General features: G+C 39.3%; 1 protein-coding gene and 1 long non-coding RNA gene across 3 annotated transcripts in view; both read left to right on the top strand.

The window, feature by feature from the left end:
* LOC148868652 (Pseudouridine synthase family protein) overlaps window positions 1-15,629 on the top strand; it is a 31,917-nt gene extending 16,288 nt beyond the window's left edge. Inside the window, exon 7 of the mRNA XM_088973952.1 lies at window positions 15,055-15,629. Coding sequence (XP_088830078.1) covers window positions 15,055-15,477 — 423 coding nt within the window. The 3' untranslated portion in view covers window positions 15,478-15,629. The remainder of the gene's footprint in view (window positions 1-15,054) is intronic.
* A 4,908-nt stretch (window positions 15,630-20,537) lies between these two features.
* Window positions 20,538-21,870, top strand: LOC148868651 (uncharacterized). 2 transcript variants are annotated; one of them, XR_016108282.1, is made up of 4 exons: window positions 20,538-20,556; window positions 20,635-21,147; window positions 21,256-21,346; window positions 21,486-21,870. It is a non-coding gene; the product is annotated as an uncharacterized LOC148868651 (long non-coding RNA). The 2 variants fall into 2 exon arrangements; XR_016108281.1 differs by lacking the exon at window positions 20,538-20,556 and having other exon boundaries at window positions 20,598-21,147.
* The last annotated feature ends 2,886 nt before the right edge of the window (window positions 21,871-24,756 follow it).

The following is a 24,756-nucleotide window of genomic DNA, read 5'->3' as shown; positions in this document are numbered from 1 at the left end:
AGGAGTTGGGTGTTGAGTATGAGAAGCCCCTGATGTTGTATTGTGATAATCAAGCGGCTATTAATATAGCACACAACCCAGTGCAGCATGACAGGACTAAACATATTGAAGTTGATCGACACTTTGTACGAGAGAGGGTCTCATCACAAGAAGTATGTCTCCCATACATCACCTCCAATATGCAACTGGCAGATATCCTCACTAAAGCTGTATCACGGAAGAAGCTAGAGGCAGATCTATCCAAGTTGGGAATGATAAACATTTATTCCCAACTTGAGGGGGTGTAGAGAACACTGAAGTGGGCCCCACAGCTACGGTCCCACTGTGTTCGTAGGGTAGAAGATATTCTAGTCTGCCTAGGGTTAGCTATTGGTCATTTAGTTGTTTCAGTTGTTATTTATTTCAGTCTTTGTTTTACTCTATTTGTTATGTAAAGACTAAGGGCAGATCTGTCCTTTCCATGTAATGAGCATAACCTATAAATATTAATTAAAGTGGCGGCGGCAGAACATGAAGCTTCTGCTCCTCCTTTCAACCCTTGTGTTCTACTGCTTCTTCTCCCTCTTTCTCTTCTCTCCTCTTTCTTTCTGCTTTTCTTCGATCCTGAGATTCATTAGGGTTCAAGACTGATAACAGTCCTGAACTTCTAGTTTTAATATTACAAATTAAAACTAATTTAATATCCTAAATAAAATAACAGACCATCCTAAATGCATTACGAGTTATCATGTGAGTAATAGGTCCCAAACAAAATCCTTATATATAGTTTCCATACTCAGCACAAGGTCATTAGCTAGTTATATTATATATATATAATGTCATTTATGCTTTGTTTTGAGGTCTTACTATTGAAATATAAAGGATCCATGAGTTTTGAGAAGTGAAAGGAAAGAATAGATGCTCCGCCTCCTGTTCTTTTTCTCTTTCCCCTATGTCCTGTCTTAAACTTTATTACTATAAAATTATAACCTTCTTTAGTTGCTAATCTGATATAAACTTACTCTATTAAATACTTGTCATGTTATAATTTCAATAATTATAGTATGGGCAATCCTGCAGCTTCAGGTATTGGTGGTGTCTTTAGAGACTATAGAGGGAGCATAATGGCTTTAGGACCGATTAGAAGTTTTTAATCCATCAGGGTGTAGGTATTAGCAATATGGAAGGCTAAAGGCTTAACATTGGCAGACAGCCTGAACATAAAGAAACTCATTGTAAAGGGGGACTCAAAGATGGTAGTAGAATGGCTGCAACAAAACGGGCGAGAAGAGCTTGGGGCAGATCAATGAAAGACATTGATTAGAAATGGACGAGGGCAGGTTCAAAGTAGTAGGAAGGTGGAGGTTTGAGGTGTCGATCGAAGCCAAGACTTTCAAGTTCGAAGAGGAAAGGATCAAAGGTGAGGATGTTTTGAAAATCAGAGAGAATAACAGGGCGACTGTGTTGGTGTTAAAGGCGGTCTTAGTCTGGTTGAAAGGTTTCATAGATGGGGCTATCAACTCTGGTAAGGTGATTGGATGGACAAATTCTTTGGCTGTACCAGGTAAGAAATATGTAGCAGAATTGAAAAGAAACAGAAAGGGTTGGTTTATCTCTGTGGTGGAGTTTTTTGGAACAAGTGGAAAGCAACTACTGTGTGTGCCAGAAGGGAGGCTACGGAAAGGGTGGATGGATTTTGTGAAGGTGCTACAGTCTTTTCTTGTAGCCTTGGAAGTGAAGAGAGCAGAGGGGATGAAGAGAACTGGTCAAATTTCCAAAGACCAGGGTAAAAAAGCTCAGGAAGGGGCAGTTTCGTTTAGTTCCTCTGGGAGCGTAGAAGTGCAAGGCACTCCGACTGAAGTGGTGGTTGCTTGCGCGTCTAGTCCTCGAAGATTATTGGTAGGAGCAGGGAAGGATGAGTGTAAGAAAAGAATGGTTTTAGTGGTCGATAGAGGAGTGACAGACTGGAGAAGGGTTCTGTGTATAGTGGCAGGGGAGTTAGGATCTGGGAGTGAAGCTATGTTGTTCCCTTTTGCAGAGACAAAAGCTGTGCTTGATGTAGGCGACCAGGAGCTAAGTTTTAAGGCAGTAGTGGTGGATGGAGTTCTGATACAGGTTCAGAACTGGAGTCCATTTTGCAATGAAGTCGAAGTCCAAGATGGTTGTGTCCGGCTGAAGCTTGTAGGCCTTCCATTTCACCTCTAGCGGAACTCTGTTCTTGAACACATCGTGCATTGTCTGGGAGGCATCTTGATGAAAGCTGATAAACGATTTCTGGGTGCCGCGGAGTTATAGGTTGCTGGTGTAAGGCACGAGAACTTGTCGAGGGTCATTGAAATATGCTCGGATGATGCCTGGTACAAGGTGTGAGTGGCCTCTGAAGTTGAATGGTCATGGTGGGGAGGTGTTCCTAAGGTAGAAGATGATGAGCTGGTGGGGTGGTGGACACGTGGAGGGTGTTTGTTGGGAGTCGAAAAGGTGTAACAGATGCAAGGTTTTTTTGGGGTTACTAAGCCGGTTGGGGAAAACCAATTGACAAGAAATCCCATTAAGGAAAATTTTTCAAAGAGGTTTGAATTAAGCAACTTAAGGGCGGGATTCTCTTCCTTTGCTGACGTGGCGAAATGCAGGGTGGGTTGGAGAGCCGAAAGGTTTGGTCTGAGCCATTGAAGGTGGCGGGTGGGTCGGGTGGGGTGAAGGGTGGGGTGAAGGTTGAGCCGGGACGGAATTGGAAGGGCCCACGTGACAACTTAAAAGGTCACGCGGGCGAGTCAGGTGGGCGTAACACTGAAAGGGGGATCCATTTAAAGGACCCACGTGATAACTTAAGTCGTCACGTGGGTCGAGGCAAAGGGGCCTCTCTTGGGGCACTGATAGACAGTGCTAATGGTCTATCATCGTCCCAAGTCGTGAGAAAGGGGGGGGCTTGTGCGCAGCGACGAAAGCTGGAGAAGAAACCAGTGTTGCAGTGGGTTTCCCAGCGATGTTTGGAGGAGCATAGCCAACTGCGACGCTCCTCAGAAAGGCCGAATCCAAGATTCGATGGGGATAGAACTGAAGAGAGGGAAGAGAAGGATGAAGGATGGGCGCAGTGCAGTGAAGGAGATGAAAAAGCGGAGGACCTTTCTGCTGATGGTACTAGCGTGGGCAGTGTAAATGACGAAGGTAGTTGTGCTGGTGGTGACGTGGATGGGTGGAATATTGCTAGCTTATTTCAGGGTGTAGGTTGCAATTGGGTCAACTCATTTCCAAGATTACAGAGCGTGCAAGGATTATCAAAAGGGGTAAACCGGGAGAACAGGAAGCTGAGCAGGAACACACCATCTAGGGGTGAACCAGGGGTAAAGGGGAAAGATCACCAGGTTGGCCAAAGGACAGAAATACTTTCAAACCAAGGGAGACAGATGTTTACCAACCTCTGGAACATGAGAGGGAGGCCGGGAGGAATCCTTTTCTAGCCTGTCCACCAATCCCAGGTAACCCAATGAATTCAGTTTGTGCTACTAATGTGTCTCCTATGTCTTTGGTTCCAGATTCCGTTTTTGTTCCATGTCCTGGAGCCCATGAATATGCAGTCGGGCTAGAAGGCGGGCTCTTCGAGGAGGGGGAGAAGGGGATGAAGGAAAGTGGGAAGGTGAGGGAAGGAAGTTTTAGGAGTGAAAAAGTGTGGGAAATCATTGAAGAAGTGTTTAAGGAAGTGGAAGGAAAATTGATTTGGAGGGAAGGGGAGGAAGGAAGAGGGGAGGGGCTAGTGGAGAGGAGGGAATGGTTTGAGGGTAGAGATGGAGGGAAAGGAACAGGGAAGGAGGGAAGTAATAGGAGAGGGAGGTTGGATGGAGAGGAAAGAACAAAGGTGGGACCATGGGAGAGGAAGAACGGGCAGATGGGAAAAGATGGAGGGGTTTTTGTAGGAAGGGTAGGGGTGGAGGACTCGGTGAGAGAAGACTTGCTAGCTGAATTTATAGAGAAGTTGGGTTGTAGGTTGGAAGATTTGAATGTGTTGAAAGAAAGATTACAGAAGAGGAAGAAGGAGATCAGAACAAAGAAGAGGAGATTGAGTGAAGTAGAGAGATTGAAGAGAGATGTAGGAGACAACAATCTCGGGGTAAAAGGATATAGGGGGAAAATAGTGGAAGGTGTCAAGGGGTTTAAATAAGAAGTGGAATGAAGATCCTTAGTTGGAATGTGAGGGGAATTGGGAGTGCAAGGAAGACAGCGACAATAAAAGAGGTAATAAAACAGTTTGACCCAGACATTGTGCTGTTGCAAGAGTCTAAGAAATGGAGTTTAATAACAATTGGGCACAGAGTGTTTGGAAAGCCAGGGGAATCAGTTGGGTGGCTGCTCCCTCTTGGGGTGCATTCGGGGGGATTATAACAATGTGGAAGAGGGATGTGGTTGAATGCTTGGAGGAGTTGATCGGAAAGTTCTCGGTTTCCGTGAAGTTTAAGCAGCTTGAGGGTGATTTTTACGTGGGTTCTCACAAATGTTTACGGACCGAATAACTACAGAAAGAGAAAGGAGTTGTGGGAGGAATTGGCGGATGTTAGAGAGTTGTGGGATGGGCCCTGGTGCATGGGTGGGGACTTCAATGTGATTAGATTCTCGAAGGAATCCCAATAAGGTTAACCAGAGGGTGACAAAAAGCATGAGGAAGTTTAACAGCTTTGTGGATGACTTTGAGCTTAAAGAGATCCCCCTAGCTCATAAGACATTTGCTTGGTCAAATCTCCAATCTAGACCCATTTGCTCTAAATTGGATAGATTCCTGTTCTCTGTGGATTGGGAAGTCCATTGGGGAACCTTGGTTTCTAGAGCTCTTCCAAGGGTGACCTCCGATCATTGGCCCATAGTGTTATGTAAGGAGGAAAGAAGGCGTGGAGGTCCTACCCCCTTTAGATTTGAAAATATGTGGTTACTCCACCTAGGGTTTAACAACAAAGTGAGGGAGTGGTGGTTTGAGTGTAACCCATTGGTGGAATGGGAGGGGATGAAATTCCATAAGAAACTTCAATTTTTGAAAGCAAAAATCAGGAAGTGGAATTTGGTGGAGTTTGGGAGGATAGAAAAAAGAAAGGGAGATATGCTGGATAAGATTGAAAGCCTTGACTCTAGAGAAGAAAGGGGAGAACTTGGAGAGGAAGACATTGAGCTCAGGAGAGATTTAAGAAGATAGTTAGAGGATTGCTTGCACAAGGAGGAAATTAGCTGGAGGCAAAAATCTCGGTGTAAATGGGTGCAAGAGGGGGACAGAAACACTAGGATTTTCCACTCTCTAGCAGAAGGCAGCAGAAGGAAGAACCTGATCTCCAAATTGGTAGTAGATGGAGTTGAGCTAGTGCATCAAGAGGAGATTGCCAGGGCTTGTGTGGAGCACTTCAAATCTATCCTAAGAAGGTTTGTGTGTAGAAGGGTGTGAGTAGAAGGATTGGATTGGCCAGATGTAGGGGTGGAGAATAGGAGAAGGTTGGAGAGAAGCTTTAGTTTAGAAGAGATCAAAGAGGTTGTATTTTCTATGGATAGAACAAAAGCCCCAGGGCCAGATGGGTTCACAATGGCTTTTTATCAGGACTGTTGGGACATTTTGAAAGATGATCTTTTGCAGGTATTTGAGGAGTTTTACAGGAGAGGAATTGTCAATCCGGGTGTGAATTCCACATTTATAGCCTTAATTCCAAAAAAGAAAGATGCTTTCCATCCAAAGGATTTTAGGCCAATTAGCTTGGTTAATAGTTTGTATAAGATCATTGCAAAAGTGTTGTCTTTGAGGCTGAAGAAGGTTTTGCCAGATATCATTGCACACTACGAAGGAGCTTTTGTGAATGGAAGACAAATTAATGATCTGATTTTAATTGCTAATGAGAGTGTGGAGAACTTTAAGAGGGATAAGAAGAAGGGAGTGGTTTGTAAGTTGAACTTGGAAAAGGCTTATGACTTGGTGGACTGGGAATTTTTTAGGAAAGTTTTGACTAAATTTGGGTTCGGGGCTAGATGGTGTAAGTGGATCATGGGTTGTGTCCGGAATTGTCATTACTCAGTGCTAGTGAATGGGACAGTGGTAGACTTCTTTCCAGCCAGTAGGGGTATAAGACAAGGAGGCCCCCTTTCTCCTTTCTTGTTCATTCTAATTGCGGAGGCTTTGGGGAAATTGATTCACAAAGCAAATTCTAGGGGGCTCATTAGAGGCTGGAGAGCTAACGACACGATTCTGTTTTGTGAAGGCGGTAATGTGAGCTTTATTAGGAATTTGAAGTCGGTGATACAACTGTTTGAGAAAATATCCAACTTGAAAGTTAACCTTGGGAAAAGTTGTGTTGTGGGGGTGAATTTGGAGGAGGGAGAGATCAGGGAGAGTGCTGAAGTATTGGGGTGTGAAGTCCCGGGTTGGCCTTTGAACTACTTAGGGTTGCCTTTAGGGGATAATCCCATGAGAGAGAGCTTTTGAACCCGGTGGTGGAAAGGTTCGAAAAAAGACTGGTGTCATGGAAAAAGAACTACCTCTCTCTTGGTGGGAGAATTACTCTTATTAAGGCTACGCTTGCTAATTTACCTATCTTTTTTCCTGTCGGTGTTTAAAATCCCAGCGAAGGTTGCTAATAGATTGGAGAAGTTAATGAGAGATTTCCTATGGGAACCGGGAGAGGAAAAGAGGGATCATAGAGTGAGTTGGGAGATAGTTTGTAGGAGTAAGACATGTAGTGGCTTGGGGCTTGGGAATATTAGGAGAAGGAATATGACTGTTGGGAAAGTGGTTGTGGAGATTCCCCTTGGAGAAGGAGAAGCTTTGGGCTAGAATAGTGGCAAGTATTCATGGGCTGGAGCATAATGGATGGGACGCTGGAATCAGAGCTAGGACCACAAGCAATTCTCCTTAGAAAGCCATTCATGGCCTACTACCAATTTTCTCCCCTATTATCAGGTATGATTTGAATTCCGGTAACTCCATAAAATTTTGGGAACAAACCTGGGTGGGGAGTGCCCCTCTAAAGGATCAGTTTCCTTCTTTGTTTGTTCTTTCTAATTTGAAAAATGAGCCAATCTCGTCTTTTACCACCCCATCTTCTTCCATTTCTGGGATTGGGTGGAACTTGGGTCTAAGAAGGGATTTGAGGGACTCAGACTTTGACATTATTTTGAGCCTTATTGCAATTCTTGATAACGTTGTCTTAGACCCCACTAGGGCGGACTCTAGAATTTGGACACCTTCTCCCAATGGCATTTTTACTTGTGCTTCTTTCTTCAAAGTCTTAAGTTAGTCCACCAGTCCTACCTTCCCTCCTTTTCCTGTTGTTGAGGTTTGGTGCATTGCAATACCTCCTAGGGTTGGTAGTTTTTGTTGGGAAGCCTATCTGGAAAGAATCAACACTGGTGATTTACTCCAAAAGAAGAGACCCAATACTTGTTTGTCACTTCAGTGGTGTGTTCTTTGTAAAGCGGATGGGGAGACTGGTTTTCACCTACTGGTGTCTTGCCATTTTGCGAGGTCAATTTGGGAATGGGCTTTGTCTCTATTTGGTTGTTGTTGGAACCCCCCATCAGACTTGTAAGGCCTTTTTTCCCCTTCTTTTTTCAGGTGGCGAATAAAAAGGGAAAGGACAATGTGGAGAGGACTAAGGGCTGTAGTATGTTGGACTCTTTGGGAAGAAAGAAACTCCAGGATATTCTCAGAAGCTCAGAGAGGAGCAGCAGATCTGAGGGCTATCATTCATAGTAGGGGGCGGTACAGTGACTGAAATCTTTGGAGCTTTTCACAGATTACACTGTGGATGACATGTTGAGGAAGTGGGGTGAAATTGCATGTTGCACACAAACTAAGTCAGTAATGAGTGTGGCTTGGACCCCTCCACCTAGTGGATTCGTGAAACTAAACTTTGATGGGTGTAGCAGGGGAAATCCGGGACAACCGGGGATTGGGGGTATTTTTAGGGATGAAAATGGGGTCATTTCTGCCATGTTCTCATGACCAATTGGAGTGGGTGACTCCCTTAGAGCTAAGATCTTTGCAGTTATGGAAGGAGTCCAAAAAGCTAAGGAGTTGAACATCAGGAAACTCTTAATTGAAGGGGATTCAAAGATGGTGATAGGGTGGCTGCTTAAGGATCACAAAGGCTTATGGAAGTACAATAATGAGAGGAGGAAATTCAAGTGGCTGGTGCGGGAGATGGAAGTTAAGTTACGTTGGGTTAAAAGATCGGCTAATTCCCTAGCTGACGGTTTAGCTAAACAAGGGGCAGAAAGGGATTCACTTTTTTGGGCCAAGCTGTAACTTTAGTGTGTTTTCTTTCTTTTCTCTTTCTTTTTTCCTTTTCTTGAGGTTCTTTGTTGCTCTTGGAAGATAAGCGTGTTTGTCTTCCTTTTGTAAATCTTCTATTGATGAATAGAAGATTTACTATGTTTCAAGAGGAAATTTAATGTTAATAATAATAGTTTTTTTAAAATATTTTATAGGTTTAAAATCTATTTCTTTTAGAAATGATGATTTTCTATGTTTCAAGAGGAAATTTAATGTTATTAATAAGGATAATTGCTATGTTTTCAATTTATATGCATGTTGATTGGCTTTTAAACAAGGGAACTATTGTAGATTTGGATTTTTATTGTATAAAATTCTATCACCTAGGCACCTTCCTGGGCAACTAGATGCTCCACTATCACCTAGAATTGTGTTTACACTTTAAAACTATGGTTACATGGAAATCTGTTACTAAAAAAATAGATTACACCGAGGATTTCTGGGTTCTTTAGACTCCTTTTCCAAAAAACCAACTAGCAGGCACTTTTCTGTCATCCACAATAATCTGCATTTTGTTAAAATTATAACCCCAGATAAGAAGCCTCACGCTTCAATGTTTCCTGAAATGAAGTACAAGCAACCTAAGGTTGAAATGCAGACTACAAATTGAACAAACACTTCTTTGCACATCAACCCAGCAGACTCATCTGCACTATAACATTACAATAAATCATCGCCCAAAAGTACTTTTTGTGATTACTGATCAAAAAACTATTTTTTATTATTTTAGAGAAAATAAAGAGAAATGTACATACATGCATGCCATGTTGGTAGTGTCTGCTTTTGTATGTAAGGACCCCAGTTCTATATCATGTACACTGTATTTTTTCATAGGAGCTGCATTTGGCATGTCTGGCAATCTTCTGTACACTCTTGCAGCCTTGCCTATTCTTTCATTTTCTTAATTCTCTAGCATAATTATGTGGAGGTGTAGATATTACATGTATACCATTTTCATTTTCATAGTTATGTGCTGAGTCTGTTGGAGAGCAATAAATCTTCGATTAAGGCATTAAATGAATTTGCCATATAACCCAACAATTATCCTGTCAGTACATAGTAATGATCCTATCACTTTATTGTGTGGAAATGAAAATATCACAACTCCTTTTTCTGTGTTTGTGTTGAGGCGAGGGGGCTACATGTGAAATCTTTAGTTTGTCATGGTTGGTGTTCAGTCTGATCATAGTTTTCAAGGTGCTGAGGCGAGGCTACGCAATAGGGGGCACCTTGTCGCCTAGTCACCTAGGCGATGGGAGTTTTTTGAATCAAAACCATGAATCCTAAGATAATTCCCTAGGTTCCATAGCAAGTAGCAACCATTTTTCACTATTAATTGTCTATAATCTTCATAAAAAAATTATAAAGTTATTTAAAAAATAGAAAATAAAATTGAAGAAAGAAAATAAATTTCAGAAAATAGAGGGGCTGAACCTCTACTTTTGATCTAGGAAAAGATGAAAAGAAAGGAAGGGATGAAATAAGAATTGCTAAAAAAAGGATGGAAGAAGAAAAGCAATGTGTTGATTGGACAAAATTTTGAGTTCTTTCATGCTTATTAGTTCTGGTTTTGAAGTCTTTGAGGGTTCAAGACAGTATACATCTTGATTGAACCCCAACTAACAAGAAAATGATAAAAAGATACTAGTCTTTTAACTCAAACTGAACAATTTAGTTTAATAATGTTTGTTTTATTATTATAATCCCAAAAAGTTAAGAATGCACAAGTATTCAAGTACATCATGTAAAAAAGTGAGGGACCCTTCATGAGTGCCTTATCACCAAGGCATCATTCTAAATGTTAAGTTACTTTTACTTGATTGACATAGGTAGTCTATCTCAGAGGTAGTCTCTATTTTATATGGTAGTGGGTTTTTCTTGTATCATTTAGTAGCAATCAAGGTTCTAAATATCGACACGGGCTGATATGCCTGTGTCGGTGCTTTTTTTATGTTTTATTTATTTTTTTCAAAACCGGTTCAGAGGGGTCGGTTTAAGTCCCGGCTACCCTCTGAACCATGGTCTGACCCGATACAACCCCTGTAGGGGCGTATTGGGAAGCCATCAACACGATACGTATCGGCCGATACGGGATGATACGTGTTGATAATTTGAACCTTGGTAGCAATATTTGACATGCCCTCACTGCGCTATTTAGTTTTTCATTTGATTGATAGCAGCACATTTGTATTTTATTGGATGGTCGGTCACAAGAATTTGTTGTAGCTTATGCTCATAAAAACCAACACCTAGGCATGCATCCGCTAGGTGATTTGGTTTATCTTTTATCACATGATAGCAGGTAGTTCATGTATCTCTTGGAGTAATAATAAGAAGCATGCACTCATTAGGTAATTTCTTCTTTTATTTGATCATTTGATTGATAGAATGTATATGTTTTATTAGAGGGTTGCAAAAAGTGTTGTGACCATGTGGACTAATCAAAACTAAATCACCTAGGCATGCACTTACAAGATGATTTGATTTGATTATTAGCATATTCTTGACTTATTTAAGGGTTACAAGAAAGTATTGTGACCATGTGAACTCATTGAAATCAAATCACCCAGGCATGAACTCACTAGGGGATTTGGTTTTTCTTTTGATTGATAGCATGTCAGTGTTTTATTGACAAGAAAGTATTGTGAGCATGTGAACACATCACAATACATTTTAGGCTACCTTGGAATTTCTTTGTTTTTTTTAGTATGGTAGTAGACTTTATTTTTTCATATATATGTAGTGCTTAAAAGTAAGTGCTCGTTGAATAAGTCCAACATTCCAGCTTTTTTTAAGTGCTTATACAATAAGCACTTATTCAAAATTTTTCTCCCAGAATTGTCCCCCGTCAATTTTTAAAATATCTGTTATTACCCTTTCAATGTAAAAAACATTGGGCACGACCAATTGAGGTAGCAGGTGAGACTGAGAGTTTCGGCGGAGGCAAAGACGAGGAAGGAGTAGTCATTCTGCCGCCACTCTTGGCTACAGATTACACAACTAGTGGCACTTCCAGTGACTTCCTGGACCAGAATGACGACATGCTGCTCAACAAATCGTCCAGTGACCCTATTCTTCCGTGAGTATGGATTCTGATTCCAGCAAGTGCCAAAACCTAAACTTTTGTGTTTGACAGAGGTAAGAAGAAATCTGGCATAAAAGAATATTTACAAATATTTTCAGGAGCAAAGCACTGTGTACCTTCTTCAAAACATTAGCCGAGGTTGTCCCAATGCTTAGATTCCTCAATTGATGGTAACGAGGTGAAAGGCTCTGCTTCTGAAGGATCCATTGTATCAGATTCATAATTTTCCTCTTCTTGTGACCTAGCACAGGGTGTCTCTGCAGACGAGTCAACACGAACCAAAACTCAGTTTTCCCGGCCTCATTTGCCGAATTCAAACAGAGTTCCAGATTGTTCGAAGACACATTTTTTCTCAAAAAAATGGCTGCAATATAGAGAGTGAGAGTGAGAGTCAAGGACAAAAGAGTCACAAGTGCTTATTGGAGAAACAGACCACCAAAACGCCCAATATGAAATAAGTGCTTGAAAAAGCTAGGTGCCAAATGCAAATAAGTTCTTATTCAAATAAGCACTTATTTTTAACACAAAAGCTCCCAAACATGGCCTTAGTGTATTTAGTATATAATTGGGCTTCTAAACAAGGCAGCTTTATGTTGGGCCTAGAGTAAGTGCATTGGAGTCAGATGAAATCCAAAATCTGAAAAATCCAACCAGAATTGAACTCAGATGCATTGTTCATACATCCATTCGGATTTCAGATCGGATTTGGATGCCTTTAATTCTTTATCAGATTGAACTCAGATTTTGCTGAATCCAATCTGATTGCAGGCCTACTCATGTTGGATTTCTTGGATGATGGTTGTGGTCTATCTTCATTTTCTCCTTCTCAGTGGCATAGATGCGAGAAGATGGATAACAATAAAACTGAAGTAACAGAGGTTCAGACTTCATCAGAGGACAAGGATGGATTTGCATGGAGCACAACTTCATACATTTACAAGAAGAAAGAATGGAAAGAAGGGTAAGTCGAAAACAAAAGTTGGAGGTTCCAGATTGTGTGCTCTCAGCACTGTAGATTGAGAAAAGAGAAATTAATGGATCTTCCAATCATGCAGGTTGCAAAGAAGCAAATTAATGAAGTAAAGGGTTCTTCCTGGGATGCACAGAATGTCAGGATGATTCGTGTTGATCCTAAGATTGGGAAACCATATGTGGAAGATGGAACAGAGGCAGATGTGATTCAACAAGGGGAGATGGTTTGTGATGTCAACATGGGGGAAATGAATGAAATCAGGTTGGATAAGAGAGAAGATGATTTAAGAGACCAAATGGTTGAAGAGGGAAGGGAGGTCGGGACAGTTTGTGATGTGGCGGAGCTGTCAGGTTCAAAAGTGTACAAGAGAAACAAGAAGCATGGAAGTTTCTCTGTTAGACAAAGAAGAGGGGGTAGGATTGAAACCAGAGGTTGAACCTTCAGAAGTGGAAGATGAAATTGTTTTGGATGAAACTTGTGAAATTGCAAAGGAAATGAACTTGGAGGCAGTGGTTAACAAAGAAGTAAAAGTAAGTAAAATTTTGGGTTTATTTTTTTCTTGAAGTCAGGAATTTGCAAGGAAGAAGATGTTTAGAGAGTTGGAAGAAGAATCTTGTAGGAAATCACAGAGCAGAGAAGAAGCTAATACAAAACCAGATAAAGGGGGTTTCACAAGTAAGTTGATGGAAAAGAAAGAAGAATTGAGGAATCCTGACGCTGAAGTTGATGCCTATGAAGATGTTGGAGAGTGGGAGGAAGCTCAATGTTTTGAGAAAAATGCAGTCTTTTAATTAGAAAGACTAAATGACGGTAGTAAGGGGATTGGAGTTGATGAGCAGACAGATACCTAATGCAGTGAGAAGGTTTAGAAATAAGAAGCAACTTCGAAATGTTCAAGTGTCAAGAGCTTTTAGAAGATTGAAGATGGGACTTATGGGGGGTGGTCCTATCAAGAAAATTAAGAAATCTAGGAAGCAGAAAATGTTTTTTTTTTTTTTTTATATCTTGTGAAAGGGCTACACAACAGGGGGTAGCCCATCCCCCAATCCAGGTGCAGGCGGGATTTGATCCCAAGTCTCCGCTATGACCAGCAGGAGACCTTACCAAGCAGCTGGTTGGCACCTTGTGCAGAAAATGTAATATTTCAATCAACAAGGGGGCTTCTAGTGGTTTTTTTTTTTTTGTAGGGGTTCGGTTTGGGTTGGGGAGTTTCTTTTTCTGGTTTTAGGGATTTGGGTGGATCTTACTTCAGGGTTGTGGTTTGCTGGGGTTTATTTTTTTATTTGATTAGCTGTTTCATTTTTTTTAGTTGAAGGGGATTGTTTTGATTGATCGGGCCTGGATATTTAGGCATTGTATTTTGGTTTTGAATGGAAAGGTTCTTGGCGGGTTGCTTGGTTTGGATCAGGTGTTTCTTTTGTTGTTGGGTGATGCCTTGTCACCTTTTTGTAAATCCTTCTCTTCTTAATAAATTTTATTGTTTATTTATATTCAAAAAATGTCTGTTTTATTCGAGGGTCGCAAGTAAGTGTTGTGATCATGTATGTGAACACATTGAAACCAAATCACGCAGGCAAGCACTCTTTGGGTGATTTTACTTTTTCATTTGGTTGATACATGATAGCATGTCATATTTTATGGAGAATCAAAAGAAAGTGTTGTGATCATATGAACTCATTGCACCATATATCTCTGTATTTTTTAACTGTCAAAGTAAGGCAGTGGACCCTAGAGGCATAGTTTTCAAGGCATTGAGGCAAGGCTTTTGAATAAAACCCACCTTTCACTATTAATTGCCGCCTAGTCACATAGGTTTTTTTTTTAATAAAAAACATGAATCCTTGGGTAATTTCTTAAGTTCCATAGCAAGCAGCCACCATCTTTCGCTATTAATTGTCTATAATCTTCATAAAAAATGTATAAACTTCATTTGAAACATAGAAAATCAACATATTCATGAAAAAATGGAAGAGAGAAGAAATTTCAGAAAATAGAAGGGCTGAGCCTCTATTTTGGTCCTATGAAAAGAAGAAAAGAAAGGGAGAAAGAATCAATATGGTGATGAAAATAATCAATATGTATTAACTGGATAATATTTTGAGTTCTTCCATGCTTATCATTTCAAGTTTTGATGTCTTCCAAGGTTCAAGGCATTACACATGTTGATTGAACCCTAACAAATGGAAAAAATTATAAAAAGAAACTTGTATTTTAACTTAAATTGAATAATTTAATTTAGTAATGTTTATCTTATTTATTACAAAAGTTAAGAATATAAAAGAATCTAAGAGCACCGTGTAAAAAACGTCTTGGCGATTAAGCAAGGCAACCCTTCATGAATGCCTTAATGGCCTAGGCACTGTCTTGACAACTGAGTGTGATGGTAAAGTCTCAGGATGAAAATCCAGCACATTGGTTTGACTATATGATTGATGTTTCGTTGACAAACAGTGATTCTGTTCCATGTATGTCCACTACCTGTATTTTTTGTGCTTTCACTAGACCTAACTTGCAGATCTGTCTACAAGACACAAAAACATATACCATCCTTTTCATTTGTTTCTTACGGTGACAATTCTCACCTGGTGTTTGCAGGTGGTCGCAAATATATTAATGAAAAACTTGTAAAAATAAATGCAGACCAAATTTTATTATTAACAAGCTTTACTTGCTTTGGTGATGTGTTTATCAATTTGGTTGACCTGTATCTTCTACTTGTTTCAGATCCGCAAAATGGTGGGTACTGCAATAGCAGTAAAGCGGAAGTTGCTACCACGAGATATCATTGAATTGTCTTTGTCCAAGTTTTCACGCATTGTACTACCCCTTGCCCCTTCTGAAGTCCTGATTCTGAGGGGAAACCAGTTTTCACTGAGAAGACCTGGCAATATTACTAGGCCCGAAATGCTGACATTGGTTGAATCAGAAGAAATTATCAAGGCTGTTGATGAGTTCTTCACATCTGTGCTTTTGCCTCAACTGTCAAAATTCTTGGAGCCTTCAGAATCTCCATGGAAAGATTGGGTGGAAAAATTGGATGCAAACACGAGTATTCCTGATGAAGAGTTGGAGGAAGTAAGGAAAGCTTGGAGGTTGTGGAAGAACTTTTGGAGGAAAACCGACGATATACTATCTATGGGAAGATAGATCAGGGATGAGCCGATGAGGGATGGTTTATACTACTGTCGGTTTTGTTCTCAATCTCATGATAATTTATTAACGGTTCAGTTGTCACTTTGTTACATACATGAGAAATATTTGGTAGTTGTCAGGAAGTAATGGTATTTTTAAAAAGAAAAGGAAAGAAATCAGATTGATTGGGATTGGTTTCTCAAACAGGTCAAGCAGACCTCCCCAAAGTTATGGAGAGCAATCAGATGGGCTTTGTTGCCCAGATGGTACTAAGGGACTCGGTCGATCACCATCACAAAACTCTTTTAGATGAGAAGTGAATAGACTCTTGGGAAAAAGAATTTAAGGTGGTCTAGGTCTAAAACATGTAAGATCAATCCCTACTGAAAAGAAACGGGCATGCATCTTTTCTATATGCTTTGCCAGTTCAAACAGACCTACTCAGAGAAACTGCAAACAGGTTGCGGGAGTTTCAGACCTGAATGGAATCTTGGTTTTTAACCTTATGCTATGGTACGCCAGATAGGCAAGGTTCAAAGTATCGACTCGTATTAGCCGATACGTATTGTTCTAGGACCCTTCCGATACACTCCTACAGTGGGTGTATCAGGGGTCTGACTGGTTCAAGGGGTAGAGGAACCTTAAACCGCCCCCCCTGAATCGGTTGCGAAAAAAAAAATAAAAAAATGCATCAAAAGCTGTATCGATTTGCTTGATACTAGGGCTGCAAGTTGGGCCGGGTTAGGTTGGGTTGAGGCCAACCCTAACCCAACCCTATGTTCCAAACTCCCAACCCTAACCCTAACCCAACCCGACCTACCCAACCCTAATCCTAACCTAACTAATTCCTTCAACCCTAACCCAACCTGATGCCAACTTTGGGTTGGGTTGGGCCCAACCCAACCTTCCCATCCCTTAAAATCTAGTAGAAAAATAAGTATTTGTTTATCGTGAGTTATGACTTATGATAGTTTTTTTTCTCAAAAATATAAATTCATGAATCAACAATAATGAAACACAATAAATCACTAATAACAACTCATAGGATCAAGCAAATAATTTGAATATATTAGATGGATCACACATAAAAATTACAAGACAAAAGGAAAAGACAAGTAGTCAAGTACCTGTGAATAACTTAAAGAAAGGGAGCTATACAACTATCATGCATCTAAACATATCAATGTATGTTATATATATAATTATATATATGACATGTAGTAGAATTGTAGACTAGTAGTCTAGTACTATAGGGGGCCGGGTTTGGGTTGGGTTGGGTTGCCAACCCTAACCCAACCTGAACTAAGGTCGGGTTCAAAAATTTCAACCCTAACCCCAACTCAATCATCAACCCGGCCCAACCCAACCTGACTTTTTTGAGTTGGGTTCAGGCCAACCCGGCCCAAATTGCAGCCCTACCTGATACTCTGATACCGGCGTATCGGGCGTATCACTCCCACGCTCCTTGGACTTCTATTGTGTGGTCTCTGTATAAGGTGCGGTGTGTTTGATTCCACTGACCTTCATTGTGGTTTGCTTGAAATCACATGCTTTGGAACACACCACACTCCATAACTTGTTTCACACTGTGGTATCATTTATTACATCACATATGATAATCAGACTGTGGTGTGGAATATTCCATGAAGGCCTAATGGGTGTGGTGTACTTCAAACCAAGCAATCCACAGAATATTCACAGTACAGAACCCTCATTTGTTGACACTCCAACTATGGTAGATATTCTCAATGCACATTTTAGTGGGACATTTTTGGAGCGTATTCTATGGGGGCAGATGTGAACTCATATACATTGTAATGGCTTGCTGTGACTATGTTGGCAGTGTGCATACAGAGGCGTTTTGAAAATTGCTTTCCTGGGAGTTCTACATTTTAATGCAGCATTTGCAACCTGCGGTCTAATAGACTGGTTGGATTGGTTGTCCTGTCATCCAGGATCCAACCAGAATTTTGGGTGCACTTCATCATCGAACTGTTGGCTTGTAAAATATTAAAAAAAAAAAACATTGATCCAATCAATGACCCCGAGATAAAGACAGAGAATCATTAAACTATTTAAACCACCCGATCAGTGAGTCACAGGTATCGATTTTTTATTTTTTTACTTTTTGTAAGTTTAGATATTTTTATAATTATATATAATATTATAGATATATCCAATTTATCTACAAATTTAATATAATTTTCTTTTTTTGTATTTTTTACCTTTTTTATATTTTTATTGTTTAATTATGACTTTACAAGTTTAACTTTTTCTCAAAATGATTGAACCACTAACCCAGCACCTAAATGAAAAAATGGTTCCATTTCTGACACAATTCGACAGTCATTAAACCTTTACTACACAAAATTGTATTTCATTTTCATGGTAGTATGCATTAAATATTCATAAGCACTAAGTTTCAATTGAAATAAATAATTTTAATTTAACAATAGTAAAATAAAATAAATAAAATTGTACTCTAATAATTAATAAATACTTGAAATATTTATAAATGTACATATATATATATATAATTAGAAAAAATATTTTTTTATAAATATAATGCATGCATGTATGTATATCCTATTCATACCGAATAGCTAATCTGTTTTGAATTCATATATGACCTGATTTGATTCGATAAATATCCGAATTCGACCGGTTATTTAATTCTTATATATAATATATAAAATTTGTAAATATTTTATATAATTTATATATATAATAATTAAATTATATATACATATTTTATATAAATAGAATATTTATTTTATATATTTATTAATTATCTAAAATAATTAATTAGTTGAATTCAAATCGAATCGAATATCCGAATATTTAATTGGATTCGAATTCAAATATTAATTTTCAATATTCATGAGATATCAAAATTTTTAATCGGATTCGAATTCAGATATTGTCTGTTCTGATTTGAATTCAATCCGTTTAGACCCTTTATTTATTTGGGTAGGCACAGGTTAGACCGGAAGAAGTTTAGATCAATCTCAGGCTACCTAAGGCCTCAAATATAAAATTATATAATATTTAATATAAGTTTATATTTGAGTTGCGGCAATAAGTAGAATACTACACGTGGCATGTGCTAGTAAAGGATGACTGTGCGATCAAATAGTTGCAAAGGATGAAAGGAGATTGGGTGAGAAGGGTTGAGTGGGTGGCCTGACTGGAACACACAAGTCAAACAGAGTTACTGAAATCAACCGCATGATTAGAAAAAGAGGGTGGCGTTTGGAGTGATCACAGGGAAATTGCAGTTGTTTCAACTTTCAAGCACTCTCAATGAATGAAATATTCTTTAAGTCAGGGGTGTCCAAACCGAACCGTGGGGTTTTTATAGGACCGAACTGATATTATGGGATTTTGGAAAACCGGTAATTGAAATTGATTGAAACCAGTTGGTTAACGATTGATCGGTTTGATTGACTGTCGGTTCAGTTCGTTGGTTTTTCGATTTTTAATTTTTATAATATATAAATATATATAATATTATATTTTAATTACTAAATAATATATCATATATTATAAATAAATCAATATATATATATATATTAATTTATCATATATAAAAAATATATAATATATAAAATATATAGAATATATGTATACCGATTTCTTACCACTACTTTAAGCCTTAAAAAAAAAGCTTTCAAGCACTCTCAATGAAGGGATGAAGTCGGGATAAGTGACAACCGACAAGGGTGAGACAGTTGCACGGGGGTATCCCTAGATTTCTGTAGCCTCACTCAGTCCAAAATAATGCTGACGGAGACCGACCGAGAGTTGAAAGTTGAAACTTGGAACTTAGAAGTTTCAATTTATTAGAGACACAAATAATAGGAAAAAAGGAAGGCCACGTTGCATAGGGCTGTTGGAGTTGGAAATCGAGGTAATTCTGCTTCTGCTACATGAGTTATTTCCCCGTTCGTTATTAGGGCTGGGGGTGGGGGTAGAGGCAGGGAACTTTCAGATTTTAATAATTTTTTGGGATAAATAAATTGTACTCCCCTCATAAATCTAAAATTACAGCCACCCACTAGCCCTCCATAAACCACATTTTGAATGTAGATTTGGCATCAATTCACTGTTAGGACTCATTTCACCCTTAGATTTCTAGGAATAGACTGAACAATTAAGTTAAAACCCCTAGTTTTTAAAGGCTTGAATTGAATAAAGCAAGTGCCAAGTGGGGATAGGAGATTCCAAGTGTATGCTACGGAGAGACATTTCCCCATTGAAAAGAAATATTTGGGCCTACCCATTACCCATTACCCATTACCCCATTACCCATCCAATCATTTCAGTCCATTAATTATACCATACTACATAATTTTGAATTCCATAACAATCTTATATAATTGAAAATGACAGATACCCTATCAATACCCGTCACCAATTCGGAACAGGCACTTATATATCCCAACTATACTGTGGGGTTAAAAATTGTAGGGATGTACTGCTCATTCTCCCCGCAAAAGATAATACAACCCTAACCCATGCCAATCCCGCAAGAAACTGTAAGTCCCCTGTAGTTCCATTCCACTACTCCTCCTCCTCCTGTTGTACACATCACATGACATGGTTTCGCTTGCCCACCGTTGCCCGTACTCCCGGATTAGATTTTAGAGTGGGAGTCCCTCCTTTCTTTATTGCCTTTCGTCTACTCCCACTACCTGCTACAGCTAGCTAGGACTGGCCCACTCACTTGTAATCGTGGGGCCGTCAGCCCCGTGTGTTAACCTTTCATCCGTCCCCTATATTATGATTCATCGTCTAATTTAAGGATGATGACAATGACGGCCTATCAAATTGCTGGATGTTGTGGGCGTTGGCCTCCTGGAAGTGGAAGGAAGATACATGAATTATGAGTTTGGATGGACGGATAGGATTATCCATCCGCATGAATACCATGAATAGCATGAATAGGAGGAGGATATGGATTGGCATTTGGCCAGACAAAAAAGATGAGTTGAGCCTTGAGGGTCCCAACTCCCAACTCCCAATCCCATTCCCCATTTGATAAGAATGGTAGCTTCTTCTTGCCTGGTTGTCCTTTGCAAAATTACAAATTCGGTACCCTCTTTTCTCTTTTACATTATGGGTTTCTTAAGATTAATAATCAGACGTCTGACACCTGTTCTGCAAACTCAGCAAAACCACTTTTTTCCACGAGATCCGACGGTTCTCATTGCTTTGTCGACGCCGATGCTGCAGCCTGCAGGCAGTGTTAGCAGATCCCCAAGTTGTTTCGTCATCTGGTGTGTACTCTCTATTCTGTTTCTCAATAACCCCTAACATTGAGTTTGGGTATCTGCTGTGCTGCCGTTGGTTTTCTTTTCCCTAGTCCTACTACTAGTTAAAAAAGTTACAGCTTCCCCAGGTTTTGAGAAGCAGAGAGAGAGAAAGAAAAAGGAAGCGCAAACCAGGGGCTACGCAAACAAAAATGTAGCCGGCGAGCGCGAGATGTCCTATAAGTAGGACTCTCCATCCCTCTCTTCTTCCACACTTCACTCTTCCACTCACGACCATTCAATCAAATACCCAACCTTCATCCGATCTGCCTGTCATTCAGACTTGTCTGCTATTTTCCTTTCCACTCAATTGTAATTAACAAGATGGATTCCTTGAAGTCTTGGGTTTCCGAGCACAAACTCACCAGCATTAGTAAGTTCACTTTACCATCTCCTTCGATTATTTGCTTCTCTCTCTCTCTCTTGAAAACATCTTTACAAGACTAACTAAGATGAAGGTTTGTCTGGTGGTACAAATCAGGCGCTCTGTGGGCATCTGCAATTGGGGCATCACTAGCTTATACGCGTTCGAGAACCCCACTTAAGACAAGCATGAGGCTCATCCATGCCCGGTAAGCCCGCCCCTTGCTGCATCCAGAGTTCGTATCCCCAACTTGTTGCTCACTCCTAACATTCCCCCTCCTACTCTTCAACAATCTATCTAGAATATAAAGAGCAGTGTTAATCTAACAAATTAATTTGATGGTACAGGATGCATGCGCAAGCTCTTACCTTGGCGGTGCTCTCCACTGCGGCCGTCGTCCATTACTATGAGACCGACCATCCTGCCGATCAAGTCCAGAATTCCAAAATACCCCTCAACTAATTAAGTTCACTCTTTGCTCTATTTCTTTCGTATTAACGGAGGAGAGCTGATTATCTTTAGCAAGTAGATGGTGTTTGTGAGATGATTGGGAGAATGAGAGCGAGAGGCGTTCTCTCAACTCTAGTTATTCTTAATGCTCTGTTAGATGATGACGAAAAGGAAAAACAAGTTTTACCTTGTAGTTGTAGGGAAGCTACGAATTCTACTTCTATGTACAAACAACTACATGAATCAATAAAATTTGTATTTCTCTCTTGGTTGATGTTTTAATTCAGTTGTAGATGAATAATAGATTATTGTTTTCGGAAAACAGGGCAAAAACATCCGATTCTTACTTCATTACCAAGTTTTATGTTATAAGTTCTCACTAGTTGGTCGGTTCCACCTTGGATTTCATAAAATGTTGTTGTGCACTTTGTGCCCTTGAATTTTGAAAGGCTACCCCTACCTACTGCCTGCTGCCTGCTGATACAATTGGATGTATTCCCCACCCCACACCAGTTAAAAATCAGTCATAAGGAACTCGATCAGAATATGTACAAAATGCAATAACCATCTACAATTACAATGAATGCGTTAAAATCTTGGGTGCTGAATATGCATGAGATTTAGGGAATGCATCCGATAATTCAGCTTTATTTAACGGTGTAATGTATGTTGATAATATGGGATGGAATTAGACCAGAATGCAGATGATGGCTTGATTAGGATTACCGTGTCTACGTGCATGTCATAGACCCAGAGCCAGTTTTTTATTTTCTTTTTCCGGTATTAATCATAATGTTATAGTCAATTATAAGCACATATATTAATTTATTTTTTCATCAGTTCCTACTAGCTATATATGCATTACAGTGAACTTGTATATCCAGCTCCAACTTCGATTTACTCATAATTATTTTGTCAGATGTCCTGAATATGGCGTAATGCACTAATGATATTAGTGATAAATGAGTCCGAAGAACTTAGAAATCTCTTTGCCAACAGCAATCAAGAGATCAACATATCCAAATTCTTTTCAAGCATCTGATCTTTATGAACATGAGCACAGATGCTGTAAACGGCCTACATGATTTAGCAAATCTGGGTGGGCATGCCGTTTTAATTTCTTCCCTTCCGGTTTGGTTTAGCTGCTGTTATTGATTGTGCCTTCGACGGATTCGTATTGGGATTTTGTCAAAACTTGAATGGATCCGGTCTGAAAAATCGGCCAGATGCTATCTGAAATTTCAAATCGAGTATTTGACTTAGCACCCCCTAAATATAACATAATCCCAGATTCTCACGATCAGGATATATTTTCACCTGTTCCTGTTATTTTAGAAATTCTTATTCGAGAATAAGAATTTTATTTTTTATTCTTTAGGAGTAATATATATGCTTGATAAATTATTTTTGGAGAACGACTTTTTATTCTCTAAGAACAGAAAATAGCGCTTGCATTTTGCAAATCCACTCGCATTGAACCTAAAATTAGCTATAAAAAATATGTATCATTGTTATAGCGATGTCTTTGTATTGTCACCCCCTAATCCTTAATTATTTGAGGATTAAAACAAAACATATAAACAATAAAACAAAAGCCTAACATGCTATGATGCAACAACACCCACAAACAGTAATGGCTACAAAAACGATTTCAGATGAATCATTTACGGTGGGAGAAAAAATGATTTCAGATGAATCTGATCAAAGAAAATATGAGTTTAAAACAGAGCACACGATATAAAACCAAACGCTTTTTACCGTTCGCTCTCGTCCAGTTGGAGAAATTTATTGTCAAACGAAAATGTTTAATAGGATTTTTTTCTATTATTTAACGTGAAATACTCAAAATACCCCTTCTTTTACACGGAGAGTTGTTAATAGGAATTAACATCGTGAGAACCACGTATTCTTTGGGAGCATCGATTTTTCACTCCAAAGGTTGTTTTCACGCGAGAACCTTATTATTTTTTTTCATTTTTTACCAAACATATCTTTTATTCTCCATAAAAACACTGAGAACGCGAAAAACGTTCATTGACGACGAGGGCGTAAGTGGTCAAATGAAAAATGTTGATAAGTCCAAAGAGGAAACCATCAAATTATTATTAACGATCAATGATCAGAAAATTTCTAAAACACCTGGCAGTCTTAAAAGAACTTAGCAGTTGAGCCTCCCCCTAACTTCATTTGAATAAGATTGCTTTACATGGTTTCAATTTTCTACTGTCTCATATTATGGGCCGCTTTGAATATTTTCAAGCGGATTTGAATTTTGTAATGGTTCTACTACACTACTACTCGATTCCCCCTACCGAATCAAAGCCAGACCTACCCATTAACCCAATTACTCTGCCCCTTGACTCCGTTTATAAGTTTATTCCTTATTATTAGTAACCAGATAAAGAGTGAATTCTGAGATGATGTGAAATTGCGAATTATTTGTCTCGTCAGCTTGGAATCTTCAATTCTTCACCAGACTACTACCATTCACTTCTGTTTTTATTTGTAGTTTAGCTATCAGGCTGTTTGAAACATTCTTCATTTGTTACTCTTGAGTAGAACCCATGTGATAGGAGAGTGCTCTACCAAGATACGACGACTTAGATAAAATGGTTAATTTGGGGTATCCGTGGTCCATCGGCTCGTCTGTTGACACTTGACAGTGTTGTATTGTACCAATATTCCCGCCCGTTTCGTATAGTCAGCAGATCCGGGGGTAAGAATTTCGTAGAACTTGGGTCATTTTTTTTATATATTTTGGTAAACTCCAGTCTAAATTAATATCTTATTATCAATCCAAAAGAAAGTGGTAAAGACGTGAAAGTAAACTAGATAAAACCCACGAAATCTACGTGGATGAATCACAGTTCTCTGCAGAAACCGAACGGTTCAGATTCTCTTGAAAACATAAGAGAAATAAAGGAATAATGTAAAAAGCAGTGAGCAGCGGATTCGATGTGGATAATGTTCAACAAATAAAAAATAAATAAAAAAAAAAAAAGCTAGAAAAACAGTGAAAGCAGACACGTTTTTCCTGAAGGGCTCGGAAAAGCTGAGTAACCCATTACCAATTGGTGGGAGTCCAACGGGTCAGAAGCGGCACTCAACTATGACCACATTTTTTAATTTTGATTTAAAAAAAAATCTGAATCTGAAAGCGTTCAAAGA

Source organism: Nelumbo lutea, chromosome 2 (assembly GCF_056320005.1).
Source record: "Nelumbo lutea isolate HS-2025 chromosome 2, American lotus-T2T, whole genome shotgun sequence".
Classification (NCBI taxonomy): Eukaryota; Viridiplantae; Streptophyta; class Magnoliopsida; order Proteales; family Nelumbonaceae; genus Nelumbo; species Nelumbo lutea.
Note: the sequence above shows the minus strand (reverse complement) of the source record. Positions and strands in the feature narration are given on the sequence as shown.